Below are 21,676 nucleotides of genomic sequence, written 5' to 3'. Positions count from 1 at the left end.
GTCTGGAACCCCCATATCTAAAGGACCGTCTCCTTCCATGTGTCTCTAACTACACCAGTCAGACAGCCATCTATTGGTAAGCTGAGGGAGACCCTCCCTGTCCAACTTTAAACAAAGATCATCCACCAACACAAATAACACCATCATGTAGGTTGATATATTAATCCTGTCCCTTCAGGCTGGGAAATGTCAAAGGGAATGAAAGCAGTACCTACGTTCACTAAAGATCATGCTCACACACATATAAAACACAAGAATGTAACTTCTACAAGAGTATAACACATTCTGAACTATCACTGGAAGTTTCCCTCTGGGGCTGAGGTCTGTCAAAAGAAAGGGATGAGGAAGAGAGCCACCCATTTGGCAATAAGTCCCAGGGCTGAACATAGGAAATTATCTCCGCCTTTCCCTGGTCTAAGGCATATTAACTGCAAGAGCCTGCTCTGCTTCTTATGCAAGATGGCCTACCCATTGTCCAAGAGGCTACCCATTGTCACAAGATCTCAGAAGTTAAGCAGGATTGGCCCTGGTTACTACTCAGAGGGATGTCCAGGGTTGCTATGCAGAGGCAGGCAATGGCAAACCATCTCTGTTCATCTCTTGTGCTGAAAACCCTACACTTGCTGTAAGTCAGCTGCAACTCTTTCCACCACCACCAAGAGACAGGGTTACTGCCTCATCCTTCATGCAGCATCCAAGCAGCAGGGTGGATCTTCAGCACGGTGCCTATGAAGTACTGAAAGGTAAGAACTCACTTAGCATAAAGTAGTAATGTAGTTCATTCTTTAGGCAGTTAATAATATATTACAGCCAAGCAAGTGCCTATAGCGAGATGCTTGCCAACCTATATTGTCTGGAATTTTTAAAATCCCCTCTGCAGCACACGGTAGACAAAGCTTGTCCACCCTGAATAAGAACAGGGCAGAGGAAAGGAATTATTGTTTTTTGTAACATTAATCTTCAAGGATGAAATAAATAGTGGTACAGAAATTCGAGTATTAATTTCTCTTCTTTGAGTAGTGCTGTGACATTGTATACTCTTTGAATGTTCTTGCTTTTTTCCTGCAAACACCAGTATGAAGTGGTGCTCTGATAAATACAAACCAAGCCTTCACCTGTATGTTTCACCTTAGCTGGATTGTACTATGAAGACTTATTGTGCAATCCAGAACAAAGTTACTCCAGTCTAAACCTACTGACTTCAGTGGGCTTAGACTGGAGTAATTGTTTGGGATTGCACTATTAATGTATTTTTGGATACTCTAGCCTTACTTATGGACCAATTAAAAGTGCTAGTTGAGAGCTGCTTCAAAAAAGATGGCATAGAAATTCTCTTAAATAAATACTCTCTCTGCTTAACATTATTGGCATTATCTGAAACAGATTGTTAGATCAAGTAGTTTTACTATGAAACTTGTTTAATGCATTTCATATAAGCTTACAGAAAAATCACACAAGCTGCTAGTAAAAATAGATCCAACTTCACAGCACTTATTGATCTAGAATGGCTACTTGATTGTTGCATTTTCTGACATAAAAAAAGAGACAAATGCTGTTCAGGTTCTACATGAAAAGGAAAGGAAAGAAACCCTCAGCAATCAACTTCCTCTTACGGTACTTCTGAAAGCCACAGAAACTGTCTTTACAAGTTGGTGCCACCACAACAATTCATTTTACAGAGGGCTCAGACGGATATTCTGAACTTCAAATACAAGGTATGTTGTTCGGTACAGAAAAAGATCCAAGTAACATACAGGCGCAGACAGGCAAATGGTTTTTCTCCTTGAATAGAGGCTTCTTAAGTTGCAGAGGTTAAAGTGTGCTTTGTGAAGGACGTTTCTCTACGTATCCTTATTCTGCTAGCAAGGGGCTAACATTTTCCACGCCAGCTACACCTGTGTCGCAGGTGTCCTTTAGGAATTCTTCTGTGGAACTTTGATTGTCACCTAGAAGTAAAGTGGGTTACAAATTACTGGTTCAGTCGACTGTTCTCCCATGTCCCAAATGGGATCCTAATCAAAATTGTTTAGGCAAAACAAAACAGCAGAAGGGGTGTAATCCGGACCTTATTCTTCCAGATTTACCATCACCCATCTGATGAAACATCTGAAGCAGAACTCACCGGACAGAGCCACAAGTTTCAGAATGTAATCAAGCCCATAGCTACCTGGCTAATGAAATGATATCAATAAGTCTGCTCAGTCCATTTTATAAGCTGCAAGACATCAGGATAAAGTGCTTTACCCTTACTATAAACTCTTTTATCTCACTTCAGACTCAAACAGATACCACTTCACAACCAGAAAGACTTCAGTGTTTTCTGTATGTCACAAGACACGCTTCCCAACAGTTTCCTATAAACTCAATGCCCTTTTGTTTTGCTTTTTTAGAACTATCGTGAAAAGGGCTGCAGCAGTTTTGAGACAATTCACCAAAACGTTACTTCAGGGTCACCCTGCAGAGGAAAAACAACATTTAGGATGACAACACTTGGAAGCTGCCTGTTCAAAAGAATGAGGGGGTTGTTGGGATCTCTCCACTGAGTCTGATTCAGGCACTGCATGTTTTGGAACCTACTCCCAAGCTTTTCTTCACAACATAAAAGATGCTATCAATACAAAACAGATTCCAGGAGTTCCTATTTAATGGAATTAGAAAGTTCCATATTTAATGGAATGAGAAATGATAGGCGTACTGCAAGATTATTTTCTGCTGCTTAGAACATGGTGTGCCATTAGTCGCCACATAAGCAGTGCAGATGTTTCTGCTCACAGAACTTCTCCCTTCCTCTGCTGCAAGAGGTAAAACAAGTGCTCCATTTTGTAGCATGGGGGTAGAGATACTGGCAAATTATAGGACAAGGTTGTTTCATGGAAAACAGGAAAAGGTACTCACCGTTTTCACCTCCATGTATGGTTGCAAGCCATATTCTCCCCCCTCCCGACCTTGTCCAGATGCTTTGTAGCCACCAAATGGAACCTGGCTGCCAAACACGTTGTAACAGTTTACCCTAGAAAAGGGGGGGAAATAATTAACTTCATTTATACCTGAAATATGGACAGGAGTTTCAGAAGATGGGACGCAAGTCTGAGTTTGGAAAAAAGGAAGTGCCTTTGGCTAAAACAGAGGAGTTTCTCTCATTAAAAAAGCTCTGACAGGGGAGACCAAACAACTAGCAGTGAAACCTCTATGTCTATGGAGATCCCCTCTCGTCCAAATGCTACAAAGCACTCATGAGGACTAGCAAACTGCATACAGAGAATGTATAAAGCTGGTTAAACCGGCAAGATTCAGCAACGGCATTCTTACATTTAACCGCTTACCAGATGGTTCCAGCACGCAAACCCTGGGAAACGTAGTTCACTTTATCAATGTCTTTGGAGAAGATTGCAGCCGCCAAGCCGTACTTGGTGTCATTTGCTCTGTTGATGACTTCCTCAATGGTTTTGAACTTGAAGATCTGCATGACTGGACCAAATATCTGGACAAAAGGAGCACACGTGTCAAGAGGGAGATTTCTACTGTCATTCCCATCACAAGTTAGTGTTTTAAGTGTGTAGGTTACATTCCTTGTAACTCTAGTACTCAGTTGCATAAACAGTTATAAAATTTCACTGTGATCTGTCAAGGCATAATTAAAAACAGAAGGGTAGTTAAAATGCTACACAATGTTTACAGCTTGTACAATTTTGAGAATTGACATTTTGCACCACTGAGCACCACAGCAAGCTGGCAGAACAAGCGAATGAACAGTCTAACCTCCTCTTTAGCAATAATCATGTTGTCTTGAACGTCTCCAAAGATAGTTGGCTGGATGAAGTAGCCCTTGTCTGAGGCAGGATTGCCACCACAAAGCAATTTTGCTCCTTCTTTTTTCCCAGTACTGATGTATCCAAGGACCTTCTTATACTGACTCTCATCAACCTGAAGGGCCATAAAAACAGAGACATTTTGACGAGTTCAGGTCTCCTCAGAAGACAAGCATTTTACCACAGCATCACTCACATTTTTATGTACACTATGGATTTCCAGTTCGGGCAAAATTAACAGAGATTCAGATATTTCCTTTTCATTGATAAGGATATAAAGTTCTGTCAGTATATTTTTTAAACTGACTGCCTTTGGCATGGTTACCAAAGTAAATACACTGGATCTTCAAACTGATGTCAGTTTCCTGCTAAAGAGACACTGTTCATCCCATTGTCTCCTGCCGCCATTTGAACGCATCCAAAAAGTGGCACTACATTTCCCAATCCATCTAGAATGATACACAGATTTTCATAAGTGTTCAACTCTTCTAAACTAAGGGCTATTTTTGGACAGTGTGTAAAGACCAAGAAGATGCCCCCTAGTTTTTCAATGGAAGAAACAGGATGAAAGGAGATAGAGTTGGGAATAAGACGGGACAAATACAGTTTTGAACTTATATGCTCTTACCTGAGGTCCTTGTTCTGTCTTGAAGTCAAATGGGTTTCCAACCACCCTGGCTTTGGCTCGCTCCACACTTCTCTCCACAAACTCATGGTATATATCTTCTTGAACATATGTCCGAGAACCAGCACAACAGCACTGCCCCTGGTTGAAGAACAACCCAGAATGGGCTTGTTCAACAGCCCAGTCCACTGCAACAAGAAAAAAGTCACTTTGCAAGGTGATCTGGAAAATAAATCTCCTTACCAGCCACTGGGAGTTACAACCACGATTCTATATCTGCTTCCTAAGAAAACCATTTACCATCTAATGCTGGATCAGGGATACAAGGTTGACAAGTCATACTGGATACAGTCTTAAGCAACATCTTTTAGGATGGGTATCAGACAGTGAATTAACCCCACACAAACATTCTGGTGCAGCTTTTTCCTACAAACTAATGAAGGTAAAACCTTCACTCACCCCTTCCCTCAGAAATGTATTTTGCTGCTTATCTTCTTATATTTAGGAAATTATTCCTAATGTTTAAGGTTTCCTTATATTTTAGAGTGCATATATATTGCAGCTACTGACACCAGACTACCTACCTACCTACCAACCACTCTTTAATAGGCGGTGTAAGTTACTTGGCTCAGGTGAAGGAAATAAAGAAGAGAAACCATGCAGCAGCAGAAGATAAAGCAAAGGAGGAAGGAACAAATATAACCGAATGACAAATCCCCCTCCCCCTCCACTTAAAAAGGAAAAAAGTGGCATGGAAAGCCAGCAATTTTTTGAGAAAGATTTTATCCCACCTTTCCAAGATACATTCAAGGTAGCTACAATGTAAGGTGCAGCAGTAGGTTAATTAAACATTCCCAATGTGTTTTGCATAACTCTTGCTTGCTCAACAGCTGCTCTTACATTTTGCAAGGAGGTATGACATGAGCTATTCCATATGCTCTGCCTGTGCTCTGCTGTTGAGCCTCAACCCCTCCCCAAAGCCTGTTTAGTTGCTAAATAAATTCTTCTGAAGACATTCTGCTAAAAAGTTTGACTCCTGTTGTACCTTAACTTCATCATTTATTGTTGTTGTTGCTATTGTAACTGAGCAAATCAGAGGCATCTCCTAAGCTGCAGCACCTCATACAATCTATGGCTGGGATTCTCAGGTATATTGAACATAAGCCAAACTAACAAAAGTGGAACATTTTCCCAGGGATCCTGTGCAGCAAGTTCAGCATTCCACTTCTGTTTTCTTACACTCAGGTGGAACGGCAACAGAAGGGACATCACTGCATCAGAGCTTGCAAGGTGTATCTTGATATTGTGTCTCTCTCAAACTGGAGAGCTTCCCTAACATTGTCTCAAAGGGCAGTAAACCAATTTGACTCACTGAAGATGTGACCCCTTCCCAGCCTCCATTGCTACAAACAAGAAAAGGGCCTTACTGTCAGCATCAGACATAATGATATTTGGGCTCTTTCCCCCCAGCTCAAGTGTCACTCTCTTCAGGTTACTTTCAGCAGCAGCCTTTTGGATTAGGTGCCCAACCTATTATGAAAAGATGAAGAAGGATGTTGAATGTACAAAATGAAACCAGTACTAGGCAGTACAAAGAGGCAAGGTAGGCCTTATACAAAACAAACGCCTGGGTAGTTGCTGCAGGACCCTTTGCAAGATAGCAAAGAGGACAACATTACATTGTTGGTATTCTTTCTAAGAGTAAGGGCAACCTAAGAAGTAAGAGGCCAGTATAGCTAATGCAAGCTGGTTACCCCCTCAATGGCCCACTGAGTTCTGACAGGCCAATGTTAAAACAGATTAAGTGGAAGCAAATCCCATGACTTACAATTAACTTTAAGTATGTATATTTAGGATCACAAGCTAAGTTCAGCACTATTTCAGTCTCAAGAATTTAAGAAGTACGATGCAGCACTAAAACTATTCTAGAAGTACTGTGAAATTGGATCATTATGGATTACTTGTGTTGTGTAAGCTACCGGTTAGCCCTTCTCCTTTGTTTGCACGCTGCAAAGCTAGGATCAATGTACGGACAGCTTATGGTATTGTTTTGCAGAGGAATTACTCAAATCCCAGTGTCTCCATAGCAATCAGAAGTTCCAACTTGTCCTCTGCATTCACCTCTTGTAACATCTAGTTTCTTTCTATTGACTTTAGAGCTGTAATATTTTCACCCTCTTCCAGCAGTTATCTTTTCTCCTTGAGGGTTATTGGTTTGGCTTGGAGAGCCAATAAGGTACACTGAATAGCAGCTATTCACCACAGTATTCTGATTCACCAAAATGCAGTTCAAAAGTTGTTGATGTGAGCCTTACTTAATGCAGGAAGGCTTTCCAAAAAGTTACGTCAAGGGTCCAGATCTTCTCCCAGATCAGACCCTGAAAAGGGGGAAGAAAGCCGTGTGGCTTAAATCTTTGGGGATTTGGGGCTATCAGCCCCAGCTCAACCATGAAACTTCATGGTAGTCACAGGCCAAGTATCCCCTGTTAGTTGTGAAGCTAATTTATATACAGAATAAAACGCAAAAAGAATTACAACGCTCTGGTTACTCTGACCGAGACGAAAAGCTGATCTAATCCACTGCCTATTGTAAGTGAGACAATCTGCTGTCACTCAATCCTCCACCTCAAACCGTTTATCATCTGCCCAGGAGGCCTAAAAGGGATGGAAGCGGCTTCCTGTGTGTTCTAATCAAGGAAGACTCAATTAGGAAGTAATCTTGTTAACTGTCTGGCTTCAAGATAACAGCCTTAACCCCAGGCCAGCAGACACCCTGCATTCCCATTCTAAATGGGGAGCTGCCCTGAGCTGGGTGGCCCAGTCGACCTTGTCTGAGCTCCGAAGATAAGCAGTGTTGGCCCTGGAAAATGGGCGATGTCTAATCGGGTGCTGCGCCTTCAAGGATGCTCTCAGTTTAAGCGGTCGTCCACTGTGACCCTAAGGATATAGGAGGCGGCATAATCCGGAGGACAGCCTTGTGCAAGGGACTCTGTGGCTGTCCTCCTAAGCCGTTAACACCCTGCCTCCATACATCTACCACCATCCTTCCAGGCCTGCTAGAGCAATCAGATCACACACCCCTGCTATCAGAAGTCCCGGAAAGAATCTGATTTGTGGATGCCAAGCATTTTAGTAAGGTCATTAAAAAAAATTCACTTTCATTCACCTCACTGTTGCATTATTCTATGGCTGATCAATTGTCACAGGCTTCTTTGCAGAGCAGTGGGGGCATATAAAGTTTCACACCACTGCACTGTAACCTTCCAGAGACTTTTAAACAGCTGTAGGAAATGCTACAGCAAGTTAGTACTGGACCCAACGCCAAGAACAACAATGCCCAAAAACTCCAGCCATTTCTACTAGTTCACATTCAGCAACAATTCTGGACAGCCAAACTGTTCCTTTTAGCTTTTTTATCTTTTCTGTCAAAACCAGTCCACGAAAGGAGTTTGGCAAAAGTTTCTTTATGGTTTTTCACAAAAAAATGTTAGTACTGAGATAGTACACCAGCAAGGAGATCCAGAGTTGCTATGGAGAGGCAGGCAATGACAAACCACCTCCTTTTGTCTCTCGTCCTGAAAACCCAACAGGGTTGTTATAAGGTCACCGGTGACTTGACAGCACTTTCCAGTCCCAAACAGAGAGCTAAACTGCCTCTGCATATACCCATGGCTGTCACCTTCTTTAATCTCCTTTTTGTAATTTCCCCTGTTTGCTGAAATGAAGGTAAGCTGCTTGGGGGCAGAGACCTTTCCTCAACCCACTGTAATATTATTCCGCAAGCAGATGGTGCTTCACAAATAATAAAGGAAAATCCTTCACGGCTATGTCAGTTTTCTCTTAAAATCCTCACAGCAAATGGTTAAAAGATATTGCAGCCAATCACCTTAAGCATCAGCAATGTGACAAAAAATGCTGGCCTATCGGCTGGTGGAAACTGTGAAGCACTCTGAGCCCTGGTGGCGCCACATCAGTGCTACGCAGCAGCAGAAGGGGCCAGGGCTGCTTCATCTTAGGTCTCGTGGAGACTGTATTCAGGCCAAAAGTCAGAGCAAGCTGGAGCTAGCCAGGTACTGGGAAACTGAGCCACAGGCTAGCCCTGTCCTGCTCCATTGCCTGATGGCACAGACAGGAGCTCTGGGCTTCCAGGTCACTCACCTCCGTGGAGCCAGTGAACGCCACTTTATCGACATCCATGTGGGAAGCAATGGCAGCGCCTGCTGTGTGCCCCAAGCCAGGAATAATGTTCACCACGCCAGGAGGGAATCCAGCCTGCAAGAAGAAGCAGAAAAGATGGTTCTTCCTTCATGATTCAGGAAGGGACTGCCGGTCAGTGATTGGCCACATGCTCTTCAAGGGGAAAGTCTTGAGGTCAGTCCTCTACATTTCCACTCAGAGGGCAGCTGGGTTGAGAGTGACCTTTCCCAGCCAGAGGCCCTGAAGAGTTGTTGCCAGTCAGAAAAGGCAATGCTGGGATTCATTGTGACTCAGAATAAGAACATAAGAAAGGGCCTGCTGGATCAGACCAGAGTCCATCTAGTCCACCACTTTGCGACTTGCAGTGGCACACCAGATGCCTTTGGGAGCTTTTGATACGCTTGGGGCTTGAGAGCCTCCCAGAAGAGGATAGATATTCTCCCAGAAGAGAATAGGTACGCTTGGGGCTTGAGAGCCTCCCAGAAGAGGTGGAGACAAGCAGTTTCTCTACTGGCCCCATGCCCCCAAATGGGGTGTGTGTGTGTGTAAAATATGACAGATGGGAGAAGACAGCAAAGGGCTAGGCTGGAAGGTAGACAGATACAGAGAAACTCCCTGAAGTTTACACTGCAACCCTTTTCCCACAGATTGTGGCTTCTCTCTGGGAACCTTACATTTGTCCTGGTGCAGCTGAGATCACTTGCAGAAATACCCAGCTTGCTGATTGCATGAGTAGGTGAGTGATGACCGTTAAGCAGTGGTGTATCTACCAGAGGGACATGGGGGGTCAATTGACCCCGGGCGCCACCAGTTAAATCACATCGGGGGTGCCTTTAGGCCAGGAGCCCCGCCAGGCTGCCCAGGACTGCTGCAGCTCTCCTCCGCCGGCGAAGGTAAGTGGAAGGTGGGGGCAGGGTGCCCTGAGCAGGTGTTGCCCCAGATGCCATTTTCCCCCAGTGCGCTTCTGCTGTTAAGTCAATTAATTTGGAATGTAGGTATGATGACCCGGCTCATGTTGCAGGGAAAGGACACCGTTAGGAGGTCAGCAGGAGCCCCCACAGATTTCTTACCTCTTTGATCAGACTGGCCACGTGCAAACCGGTCAAAGGAGTTTGCTCAGCCAGCTTCATCACCACCACATTCCCCGTGGCCAGTGCCGGCCCTAGCTTCCAGGCCTGCATCAGCAGTGGGAAATTCCACTGCAGCAAAGACACAAAGCAGAGAAGAGACGAGATTCACATAACCAGCGTAGCAGAATTCCTTCACATCCATTTCCTGTTTCTACAGCAGGGGTCATATTTTTTTTAGTTCCTTGGATTTTGCCGGGGGACTTTGCAGCATTCAATCTGCAATGCAACGAGTACTATCACATTGAGCCCACATGGGAAATGGTATCTTACAAATTGAAATAAATAAATACCAATAGAATCATGGCCTTGCACGGAACAAGAAAACTGATAGCCAAAGATCAGCAAAGATGGGATGTCGTCAGCCAAATCTGGGCTTTCTTTTATCCTGCTGTTATAGGATTTGTAAGGCTAAAGGAGATCTGGTGTGATGTGCTGAAGTAACTTCTTCACCTGAGGCCCTCCTCCTTTCAGGATAAGCCCCAACACAGAGTAGGAAAGATTATGTTCACCAAGCCTCTTTTTCAGTCTGCACAGCCAAATCGCTTCCAGTCCATTCTGTTTATACACAGGCACACATGCAGAAGAAGGTCGACAGTCTTAGTATGGCAGCATGTTAAGACTGACCAGCACACTAATTTATCTCTAGTTGAATGGTTACAGAAACACAGAGGCACATTCTTTGGATGCTTCAAACACAGCACAGCCATCTCCCAAGGTACAGGATGATAAACATTACTCACTGGAATGATCTGTCCACAGACCCCGACTGGCTCGTGCCTTGTGTACGTGAAGAAGTCTCCATCCACGGAAACAGTTTTCCCATGGAATTTGTCTGCCCAACCTGCATAGTACCTGAAGCGGAACAAGTCATTGTTTACACAATAAATTTGAGATCAGGAGACAGATCTGCAGGGAAGGCTCCACTATAGTTCAAAAGAGTTATTGTAAATGTTTTTTGTTGTATTTCTCCTGCTGTGTACTTGGGACTTCTTCTCATCTGGAACAGCATGGAAAGCAGAAGGGAGTTTTCAACTGTTTACTTTGAACAGCCCACCTTCTTAGACAGCCTCTGGTTAGTTTCAGCTGTAGCCCCCTGCACCTCCCTTTTTCTCTGCTCCAGTTCTGCTAGCTAAAAATATGGACTGCATCATGAATGTCATAAGATTGCTGTTCGCTTGAATAAATACAAGACACTGGGAGTCAGAGGCGGAGGAGAAAGAAGCCTACACAAATTCATGACATTCCTGGCAAGCACATCAGTTGAGTCTGGGTTTTTCCCCCCTGCCTGCGACTAATATGGACACCTCTGTGTACGGGAACATTATGTATAGCTTCTGGGCTTCCCTCTGTACCATCTGGCTCACTAGCATCTTGTAAAAGTTCTCATTTATTTAAACAGGGTTTTTTGCAGAAGAAATTGATGGTGAGAAAGGAAAGGGCCAGATCCCACAAAGTCCCCAGCTTCAGGGAAGCAATGCAGTAAAGTCCAACCATTAGTGGTACGGATCTACTGGATCCAGACTATTGCCCCTAGCTTTCGCCCCACGTTCAAAAATCCTCACCGGAGATGCTTGACGACCATGTCTAAATCCACCAGATAGGAGATAGCGTACGGCTTGCCATTGTCCAAGGTTTCCAAAGCCTGTGAACAAACAGAAGTTATCAATTCCACATCCATCCCACCTTGCCTATCCCCAAGTTGCATAATCAAGTGCCTGCTAGAGATATCCCAAAAGTATCAGGAAATGTTGGAATGGTAATCAAATTGGCTAGTCACACCCTGTCCACAGACTTGCCTATTCCTTGGTTGTGGTCAAAAGACCCACTAAGTCAAGAAAGTTGCTGTACAGGGATACCATTTTTACTTCATTTTAGTGACATCTGCTAGCAAGATCAGCAATGAGGGCTGCAACCCCCCCCCAAAAAACCCGCTACACAAACCCCCATAGCAAATCTAGCTGCAATTCAAAGCTACCTGCTATAACAGCCTACCTAGAAGAAGTGTTTGGATTTGTATCCTACTGTTCTCAACCGTAAGGAGTCTCAAAGGGGTTTACAAACTCCTTCTCTTTCTTTCCCCACAACAGACACCTTGTGAGGCAGGTGAGGCTGAGAAAGTTTTGAGAGAACTGCGACTAGACCAAAGTCACCCAGCAGGCTTCATGTGGAGGAGCAGGGAAACAAGCCTGGTTCATCAAGATTAGAGTCCATCACTCTTGGCCACCATACCATGCAAACCCTAATGAGTACAACTGCCCTTACAATTTATTTTGGGGTGTGTGTGTGTGTAATAGTTGCCATTCCTCTGCTTTATTCCTGTTTTAATTTGGTAACTGCAGGCTGACCCTAGTGATCCAGGAAGACAGCCACCCCCACCTGCCACGGGGGTGGGGTGGGGTGGGGTGGGTGGAATTCAATCATACATGTCTATAGAAACCTAACCTAATAGTGTTAACTGTTATAAACATTAATTATGTTATTTACAAAGTTAATTTTATTGTTTTCTCATAAAGGCTAACTAACTTGCTTACAAATAATTACACAAGCATGCTTGATATTTCACTAAAGTATTTTTGTCGCTGTTCTAATTAAATCCACGCTTTTAAAAAATGCTTGAACCTATATTTGATCAGACCAGACCTTTTTTGACATCTCAGATGGCCGGCCCTGTCAGAAAGCCCCACTCCCAAAATCAGACAGCAGAGCAAGTCCATACGTACAGCCAGGTACGCCCGGTCCCTCTCGATCAGGTCAGCGAGACGGTGCAGCAGTCTGCCTCGCTGGGAAGCATCCATCCTTCTCCAAGGAGACCCAAACTTGAATGCATCTTTGGCTGCCTTGACTGCCTTGTCCACGTCTGCCTGGAAAAGGAGTCCAAGGGAGCAGCTTAAGCAGCAGGTTGGGACGTGACCCAGCAGCCCCAGAGGAGCAAAAACGGACGCAGAGGGACACCTGGATTCATGTGCTTTTGGCAAACCACCATCTCAGAACTTCTGCAGCTACGTGGACTGGCTGGCCAGACTGTGCTCCTTTCCCCTATGACCAGAGTTGGGGCTTTATGGGACCAGCACAGGCTGAAAGCATGGATGTAGGGGATTGGTGGAAGCACACATACATTTGTGTTTGGCTTCAACAGACCTTAAAGAAAGAGAAACCTTTACGTGATCTCAACAGGGCAACGATGCTTATGGCCAAATCACCACCTCAAGAAGATGACTGCAACACAAGCAACAACAAATCCAAACCGCTGAGCTACTGCAGGTGGGAACAAAGAACCAGTTTATAATTGGACAATTTTCAAGAGCCAGGTAAACACCACAACAGCCCGTTTGTTGCTCTTTCTCAGTGCAACACAAATCTTCACAGAGATCATCATTGTAGCGCGGACATTGGTTCTGCCAACAGTTTGGCAGACTAGAGCAATTTCTACCACCCCAGGGCTTTCTGAGTGCTGCGCACATTTTTGAAAGGATAATTCAGTATTTAGGAACTAGCCTAGTCCAAATCTGAGATTGCCTTTTCAGTGACCCACATTCCCCACCCTCCTGAACTTCCTTCTGGAACTCCACTGGCAGTTTCTTCTGGGTCTGAGACTGGTTTATCAATTGCTACCTTTTGGCTTCAGTCAGTGGCCCTTAGCTGGCTCCTGGATTCTGTGCAGTTCCTGCTGTATCGTTCCCGTTTGCTAATCTAACTACCCAGGCTCCCTGTTGGGAGATAACACTATTATGAAATTGCACTGAGTGGAATGGGTACATCTGGCTGCCAGGGAGCAACCCCAGCAATGTGTACACCTAGCATTTCTCTTTGACGGCCACAGCTGCCTGCCTCATGTTTGTTCTGCCGTTTCTGGATAAGCAGACAAAAGGACAAATGGAAGTTTCTATGCAGATAGCAAGTTTGTTTTTCTTTTTGACATGGGGTAGAAATCCATAGGAGCTCGTAAGCTGCAAGTATCAAGACATCCTAAAGACACACACATTCTAAGGAGTGGAGTTTTGTGCGGTTTCCGGTCTTACAGCTGTGTTCCAGTAGCATTTTCTCCTGACGTTTCACCTGCATCTGTGGCTGGCATCTTTACAGCCACAGATGCAGGTGAAACGCCAGGAGAAAATGCTACTGGAACACAGCTGTAAGCCTAGAAACCCCACAACACCCCAGTGATTCTGGCCGTGAAAGCCTTCAACAATATATTCTAAGACGTGTTGGGATCCGACTTCTTGGCTTTGGAGAAAAGGTTGTTAGACTGGGCGGGTTCTGTTGACAGAAGTAGGCATACTTTGCTACTAGCTGTGTGATTAACCTCAGCTTAAAACGTGCAATAAAAACATGGCTACTAAGTAACAACTCAGTCTTCAGTGAGTGCATCTCACCCATCATTTCTGTCATCCTTACATCAACCGTGCAATTTAGGCCAAGAGCCAGGAGCCAAGCATTATGCTTGAGGCCAGTCACAAGTTCCTGGCTCAGTATTGGAGAGACATTTGGTTAGAAATAAACAACAAGGGTCCTGAATGCGGCGTCTACCAAATGTTTCTAGAAAGTATGCAGAACCAAGTGTCACTTTTTCCTAGCAAGGGTTGCTGTCTGGCTGTACATATTTTTTTAGAGAAGAATAAGAGTTTGGATTTACACCCCACCTTTCTCTCCTGAAAGGAGACTCAAGGGGGTTTACAAACTCCTTCCCTTCCTCACCGGCTGGAAGGAAAATGGCAGGTGCAACTTTACAGAAAGGCAAGCCTTGCTGATAGGCATCTGGAGCAACATGAGTGCTCTTTTATCAAAGGTCTGTGTTTAACAACGCAGAAGATAATTGTTTTGATGAAGGTGGGATGTCAATAAGATTCTTTAATGCTATAAGAAGATCTGGACTTTTTTAAAAGGCAGAAACATGCTAATATAACTTCCGCCGAATGCACAACCTCACGTAAAAGAATTATGCTGAAAAGCATATAATTAATATCCACGATCATGAAGAAGAAGGAGGAGGAAGAGTAGTTTGGATTTATATCCCCCCTTCCTCTCCTGTAAGGAGACTCAAAGGGGCTTACAATCTCCTTTCCCTTCCCCCCTCACAACAAACACCCTGTGAGGTAGGCGGGGCTGAGAGAGTCCAAAGAACTGTGACTCGCCCAGCTGGCATGTGTTGGAATGCACAAGCTAATCTGGTTCCCCAGATAAGCCTCCACAGCTCAAGTGGCAGAGTGGGGAATCAAACCCGGTTCTCCAGATTAGAGTGCACCTGCTATTAACCATTACGCCACTACACCACGCTGAAAGAAATGGATCTTTGGACCTTTCCTATCAGAACTGACAAATGTTTACCAACTTATGTAAAAGATATCCAACTCTGTGCTTGTGTTGATGATCACGCTCTGCCCGCACTTTTTGGTACCAGCTTCTCAGGCACTTTGGCATTCACCTTATCTCCCTCAGCGACCTGGCAGATGACCTCGCCCGTGGATGGGTTGATGGTCGGGAACGTTTTTTTGCTGGCAGCGTCATGCCATTCATTGTTGATGAAAATCTGCAACAAAGAAATCCACTGATAAGCACACAAGAGCTTTGAGGTAGGAGGGACTGGGAATATGCTTCAGTTGGTTGAGGATACTGGCTAACAGCTGAGAATGTCTTCCAAGAGCCCCTTAATACAAAATGACTAGATTGGACTGCCACATTCAAAGACAGTGTACTAGGGATGCATGTTTATTGCATGGTCCCCCTGGGACAATCTGAACCTTTCCCCTGCCCCCACATTGTGCTTCTGTTTTCCCAAACCCTCAAGGTTTTCTTTTTGCACCATTTTCCATTTTGGTGCACTGGAATTCTCCTGTTAAGCATATACAACTTCAAAGTTCTTCTTGTGTCAACTGCACAGAAGAAAAAGAACTGAAATGAAGTGGCCCACAAATTGTAACATAAGAAAACTGGCAAAAAAGGAGCATCTTTCTCCATTCCTAGAGGACACCCTTAAACGAGGCCGGCTGTGCATCGTCCTCAGGGAAGGCTGTTGCCTTTGAGGCTTGCAAAGTGCCCAGAAATATCCAGCAAAGCATCGCTGGAGGCAGAATGCAGAGTTGGGCAGACCTTTGATTTGACCCAACAAGGGTCTTCCTGATAACAGGTGCCCAATGTGTTCTTAAGGAGTGAAGGAGGCAGGGGCGGAGCGCTCACAGGGACATGTGGGGTTACATGTCTCTGGGCACACACCAGCTGATCGGGGGGGGGGGGGCAGGGCACAGAATCGCCCTGCCAGGCTGCTCCTGTGAAGCTACTCCTGAAGGGCCAGTAGAGCCTCCACCAGTTGAAGGAGCAGCCTGGCGGGGCCGGGCTGAGGATTGGCCTGTAGCAGGCTCCCACTAGCTAAGGTAAGAGGGGGGTGCAGGGGTGGGTGGGTGTGGCGCCCAGAGCAGGCACCATCCCCACCCCCAATGCCTCTGAAAGGAGGCATTATAGCTCACAAGGTGTTTGGCACAAGGGGAGCTCCAAGTTCAGTTTCCAGTTAAAGAACAATTGTATTGGATCCTGCAGCTCTCTTCTGTTACTGGTGGAAACTTCCCAACCACAAGAAGCTCAAAGAACCTTTTGAGACAGAGGAAGAGGCCACCATCAGCAGAACAAATCTGTGCGATCCAATCCCTGGAAAATGATTTCTGCTTGAGGCCTTAAAACCAGGCTGGAGACACTAAGGCTGATTCCGCATGAGCCAAAAACAGCGGTGTGAAAACGGTGCGAAAACAGTATAAACCCTTTTACACTGTTTTAAACCCATTCACACCGTTTTCACACCGTTTTCACACTGCTGTTTTTGGCCCATGCAGAATCAGCCTTTGTGTGTGAGACAACTGGTATGCCGAAGACCCAGAGAACTGCCACAATAGGAAACAGCTACACAAACACAATACTGTCATTCCCAGTATTTAAACTTCTTAATCAGTACCTTATTGGACTTTAGAAATATGTTAATGTACTCAAGGCTCACAAAAGTATAGAATAATGGGCAAAATACACAGTGGGAAGAAGATCTGGCAGGGTTGTGCTGATATTTAAGTGAAATAAACCCTCCGATCAGGGTTAGGGTATAAGGATCTGTCACTCTGCATTTGATTAATGTCTATTTGTGCTTCATGGTGCCCTCCTGGGTATTTATAAATATGTCTATATCAGGATGAAGTTGAACGTGCTTCAAATGTATTACAAACTGAGCAGTAGAAAATGTAGGAAAGTGCTGCCTTGACAGGATGCAGACACAGATAAAAATGGAAGGAAGCTATCCAAGAATTTTCTATTGCTATGATCTCCTCTTCCAGAAAAAGTACCATTAAAAACACACACAAAACTTTGACAGCTTGACTTGTAGCTCAGCTATCGTAAATTTGCAGCGCAGTTCTCCTTATTCAAAGCAAAGATTCTTAAATGTATTGTCGAAGCAAGGGTCCACCGTGAAAGCTCCTTGAAGTGGGAGAAGAAAGTTATGCAAAGGAAAAGTTCTCACACTGCCCCTTCTGTGGTCCTCCAGAAATAACTCAGTTGTGGAACGGTCTCTCTGCTGGACTCTGTGCTCTGGCAACTGCCAGATCTGATATTACTGTGTCAATTACAAGGCCCTGATCCCACCTTGGAACTGTTCATTTGGGTAGAGCCAAGTCGACAGCATGCTTTGTTCATAAGGCAAACATCGGCTCAGACTTTGTTCATCATTAATTTTCCTGCCTTATCAAGTAATGCGGACTAAACCATTGCAGGAGAGGGAAGTCAGGGAGGAGCACTTGGCATTTTGCTTTTAAGACTTGGGGCAAGCCAAAAGAAGTTCTGTAGAGAAGTCCCCCACTGCCACAATATCTTTGGAGGATCTCAAAATCCAGGGAGTCTTGCCGAGGGAACCAGAACTCCAAGTCCATACAGGGAGTCTTGCCGAGGGAACCAGAACTCCACTGCAGGCTGTTAACAGCCCCCACAACATACATAAACCCATTTTATGGCCTCTGTTTTATCGCTGAAGTATCTGTGGACTCACTCATCCAGATCCCTGTTCTACACACTGGGGAATACTCAGAACCACAACCTTCAGGGGCCACTGTGACATGCCCTGACTCCTTGGCGAGTGTGCGCCTTCACACAGCCAACATTTAGGAAAGCACAAGGGGGTCAGGAACCCAGCCTTCACCATACTACAACTGTGAAGGAATCAATGGGGCTGAGAGGTGCTGCACTTCTCTGCTTGTGCTCTAAAGTGTTAGATCCAGCTGGCCACTGCTGGAAACAGGACTGCTGTACCCCAGGGAAGCTGGAAACAGTCAGCTCTGGACAAAGGTCACTTGCCACTACTGTATAAGAAATCTCAGTCCTACAAGTAGGCTAGGCATTGCACTAAAAGGGAACTGTAGAGGCAAACCAAATGCCTGGAAAGGGGAACGTGACAACCCGACCCATCATCACTTTGCCCAGACTGTAAGAGGGGACCCGCGAGCAGACAGGCCTTCCCTCTCTATCTAGCCAGCTTCCTCAGCACAGGGCCAATAACCAGCAACAGAGCTGGCTCTTTCTCGCCCTTCCTTCAGGTGTCCATTCCTAGTCCACCCCAGAAAAAAAAGCCAACTTCTCCTGGCTCAATTTGTTGGATCACTAAATCTGGCAAGGATCTGAGCCCACGTCGCTGCACCCCTCCCGCCAAGGAGCAAAGCAGTTCTACAGAACACTGAGCTGCCTGCCGCCTGACCCTTGAACCCCCATCCTCTGCTGCCTTTAAGCTTAATTGACATCAGTTCCCTCCTGGCAATCTCCTCCCCGCCCCCGCCCCCCCCCCCCACACCCTTTGGCTCTCTCTTCTGACAAATTTTAGATTGTAATCTCCTTGGGGCAGGGACATCCTTTCTCTTATTCTGTAAAGCTCCAGAAACACCGAGGGCACTCGGAGCTCAACAACAGCATCACAAACAAGAAGGAAACAGGTGTATATACGCTCCACTTGCTTTACTACCATCAGATCCTCTGAAGATGCAGGTGAAACATCAGGAGAAAATGCTACTGGAACACGGCCATACAGCCCAGAAACCACACAGCACCCCAGTGATTCTGGCTGTGAAAGCCTTTGACAATATAAAGAAAGAAACAGTCGAGCCCCCTCCAGAACAGCCCACAGCCTCATTCCAAGTCAACAGCCCAAGTGCCAAGTGTTCACTAAGAAGCCTTGAGAATAGCTTTCCCGGACTATTTTTGTTGCAGCAGGCAAACATGGCTACTCTGCTGCGACTCAGATTTCAGCCTGGCCTGTAAGACCAGTTTTCCTTGCCCCCGAGAGCGATATCATTTTTAACTTAGCTGCTTTTGCACGATTTTTATTTGGTGCTGTCCAGAATGCAACACAGAGTTCATCCCTGCCTGGACAGCTTCATATTTCATACCAAACTGCAAGTTTGAACCCGGCATCCCCTCCAAGGCAGGGGAACAGAGACTGGGAGGGAGGAAATTGCTCAAGACTGCATTCAGCAGACACCCCCCCCCCTTTTGACTGAAATCCGCTTTGTTTCATACTTTCGATGCAAGCTGCTTCAGCAGCCAAACAGGAAAAGGGGGGTTTAAAGACTTGGGAGGGATTCAGAGATCTCCCAGTCCCAGCCTGGCTTTTCTGCAGGAGACTTCTGAAGGGGGAAACAAGCAGAAGCCTGCAAGGCCAGGCCGGAGAAGTCAAGGTGGAAGCGTCCACTTGGGCAAATGGCAAACTCCTTCGACCGACTCGGAGCCTCAATGCACCAAAGCCAGTTATGTGTACTGTGATGGGCAGAGGCTCTCCGAGGCCCGCTGGCAGGCAGAAGTCTTTCAAATCACCTTCTGCTTGATCCTTTCAACAGGAGATGCCAGGGACTGAACCGGAGACCTTTTGAACACTAAGAAGATGGTTGTTGTGGGTTTTCCGGGCTACGTTGCCATGGTCTGGTAGACCTTGTTCCTAACCTTTTGCCTGCATCTGTGGCAGCCACAGATGCGGCCAAACGTTTAGCAACAAGATCTACCAGACCACGGCAACGTTGCCCAGAAAACCCACAACAACCAGTTGAATCTGGCCACGAAAGCCTTCGACAATACACTAAGAAGATGCTCTACCACTGAGCAATACTGCCCACCCCGAAGGCCAACAGCACCCCAGCTTCCCAGGCAGTCTCCCATCCACGGACAAAACAGGCCAGACCCTACTCAGCTTCCAAGATCGGACACGTTCAGGGCATTACGGCCCTACGGGACCTCCTCCCACAAGCCTGCACCTGCCCACGATTTAGTTTTCGGAGAGAGGTGCTGGCGTACAGATTGGTGAGCACGGGTTGCAGTTGGCCGGCTCACTTGGCACACTCGTGAAGGCACCTTCTCCTTTATTACAATTTCACAAGCCTCCAGAACTCACAGCTGGGGTGGGGTGGGGGGCTTTTAAAGGGGTCCAGCTTGTGTCATTCTTTTCCCATAGCCGAGGAACGCCAGCCAGCCTAAGCAGAGATACAGACAAGCCATGTAAAGTCCCAAGATCTGATTGCTGAGCGAGCCTCTGGAGAAAAAGGACCCTTTGGCCAGTCCTCAGAAGAGTAACTACCACTTTTTAAAGAGGAAGACGAGAGAAGCAGATGTGGGCGGCTGGGACCTTTCTTCCTCTCCTCTGCACAGCTGCATCGGTTCTTTTGCTCGGTGCTTGAGGGACGCCCCATCCCGCCCACCCACCCCCGTTAAACACACACACAGAAGAGAGAGAGGCCATAGGTCCAGCCTACTTTGGAAACCCAACTGGAAGATAGTTCCCCTTCTCTCTGGGGGGCCTAACTCCCTGCTCAGCGCTCTGTACTTGCTCAGGGACATTCATCCCGGCTGAACACGCAGATAAAACAGTACTACCTCCCCCCCCACTGCAAAGTTTTGCATGGGGGAAGGTGTTCTGTTTCCAGATTCGCAGCAAGGAAAAGCACTCTGCACTTGCTCATGGGCACTCGCACCTTCTCTTCCTTCTTTCACCCCAGTAGAAAACACCGACCTTGCCTTTTAAGAGAAGTTATTCCACTTGCCAGGGATTGAGAAAGAGCTGGCAGACAGTTAAAAGCAAAGAGCTGGCGGGCCGTAAAAAAACAAATGCACTTTGTACATGCACAGGGGCGCTTGCCATTTGTTTTTCCCCCTAAAGACAGACATCCTGGCTCTGTTCCCCACCGCCACCTCCTAACTTGCGACCACCTGGGTATCTAAAGGAGGCGCTGAAGAGAAGAGCGGCAAGCCAGGGCGTTCTGCACATGCCTCGGCGCCCTCTTGCCCTGCGCTCCCCTGTTGCATGAGCCGCCCCCCCCCCCTTGGCACCAGCCTTTCTTCTCCTTCTGGCCAGCGACGGGGCCGGCGGGCGAGGAGCGCCTTACCTGCTTGTAGGAGACGTCCGGCCGTGGGTTGGGCTGCGGGACGGCGGCTGCCGCGGCGGACAGGGGTCTGCAGCCCAGGCGGCGGATCGGGGCCGCCTTGCAGAGACTCGAGCGCAGCGCCGCGGGCCACATCGTGCCGTGCCTTGCCTTTCGCTTTGCCCAGCAGCAGCAGCAGCAGCTCCGCCCCAACTGCTTTGCTCGCCGCGGGCTTCCTGGCTCGGCTCGCCCCAAGACCTTCCCCCGCCCAGCGCCCAATGGCAGCCGCACCAGGCCGGGGGGGTGGGAGGAGGAGGAGGAGGAAGAGCACGGGGAGGGGCGTCACCAGGGCCCGGGCGCACCAGATGTGTTCACACGTGTGATGCCCCTCGCGGGAGTTCTCCGCTTCTGGCTGTCGAGAGCGAAATCCGTGCACCGCCTTCGGGGACGGAGGGGGCACCGAAACCGGGCCCCATCCAGACGTGGCACAAGCCCACCGGCCCTTGGCCAGGGAGGGTTGTTTCCCACCTTCCTCGGCTGGTGCACGCAGGC

At 46.6% G+C, this 21,676-nt stretch overlaps 1 protein-coding gene across 1 annotated transcript; it reads right to left on the bottom strand.

The window, feature by feature from the left end:
- Positions 1-1,400: 1,400 nt before the first annotated feature.
- Positions 1,401-21,437, bottom strand: ALDH2 (aldehyde dehydrogenase 2 family member). Its single transcript, XM_048514203.1, has 13 exons — positions 21,149-21,437; positions 15,184-15,288; positions 12,482-12,622; positions 11,324-11,403; positions 10,502-10,613; positions 9,702-9,830; positions 8,593-8,706; positions 5,862-5,964; positions 4,438-4,622; positions 3,760-3,924; positions 3,324-3,481; positions 2,896-3,010; positions 1,401-1,946 (listed from the first exon to the last, which is right to left on the bottom strand). Exons 1-13 carry the CDS (start codon positions 21,278-21,280, stop codon positions 1,914-1,916), a joined length of 1,572 nt encoding a protein of 523 aa, XP_048370160.1. The 5' UTR covers positions 21,281-21,437; the 3' UTR covers positions 1,401-1,913.
- Positions 21,438-21,676: the final 239 nt, after the last annotated feature.

Source organism: Sphaerodactylus townsendi, linkage group LG13 (assembly GCF_021028975.2).
Source record: "Sphaerodactylus townsendi isolate TG3544 linkage group LG13, MPM_Stown_v2.3, whole genome shotgun sequence".
Taxonomy (NCBI): domain Eukaryota; kingdom Metazoa; phylum Chordata; class Lepidosauria; order Squamata; family Sphaerodactylidae; genus Sphaerodactylus; species Sphaerodactylus townsendi.
Note: the sequence above shows the minus strand (reverse complement) of the source record. Positions and strands in the feature narration are given on the sequence as shown.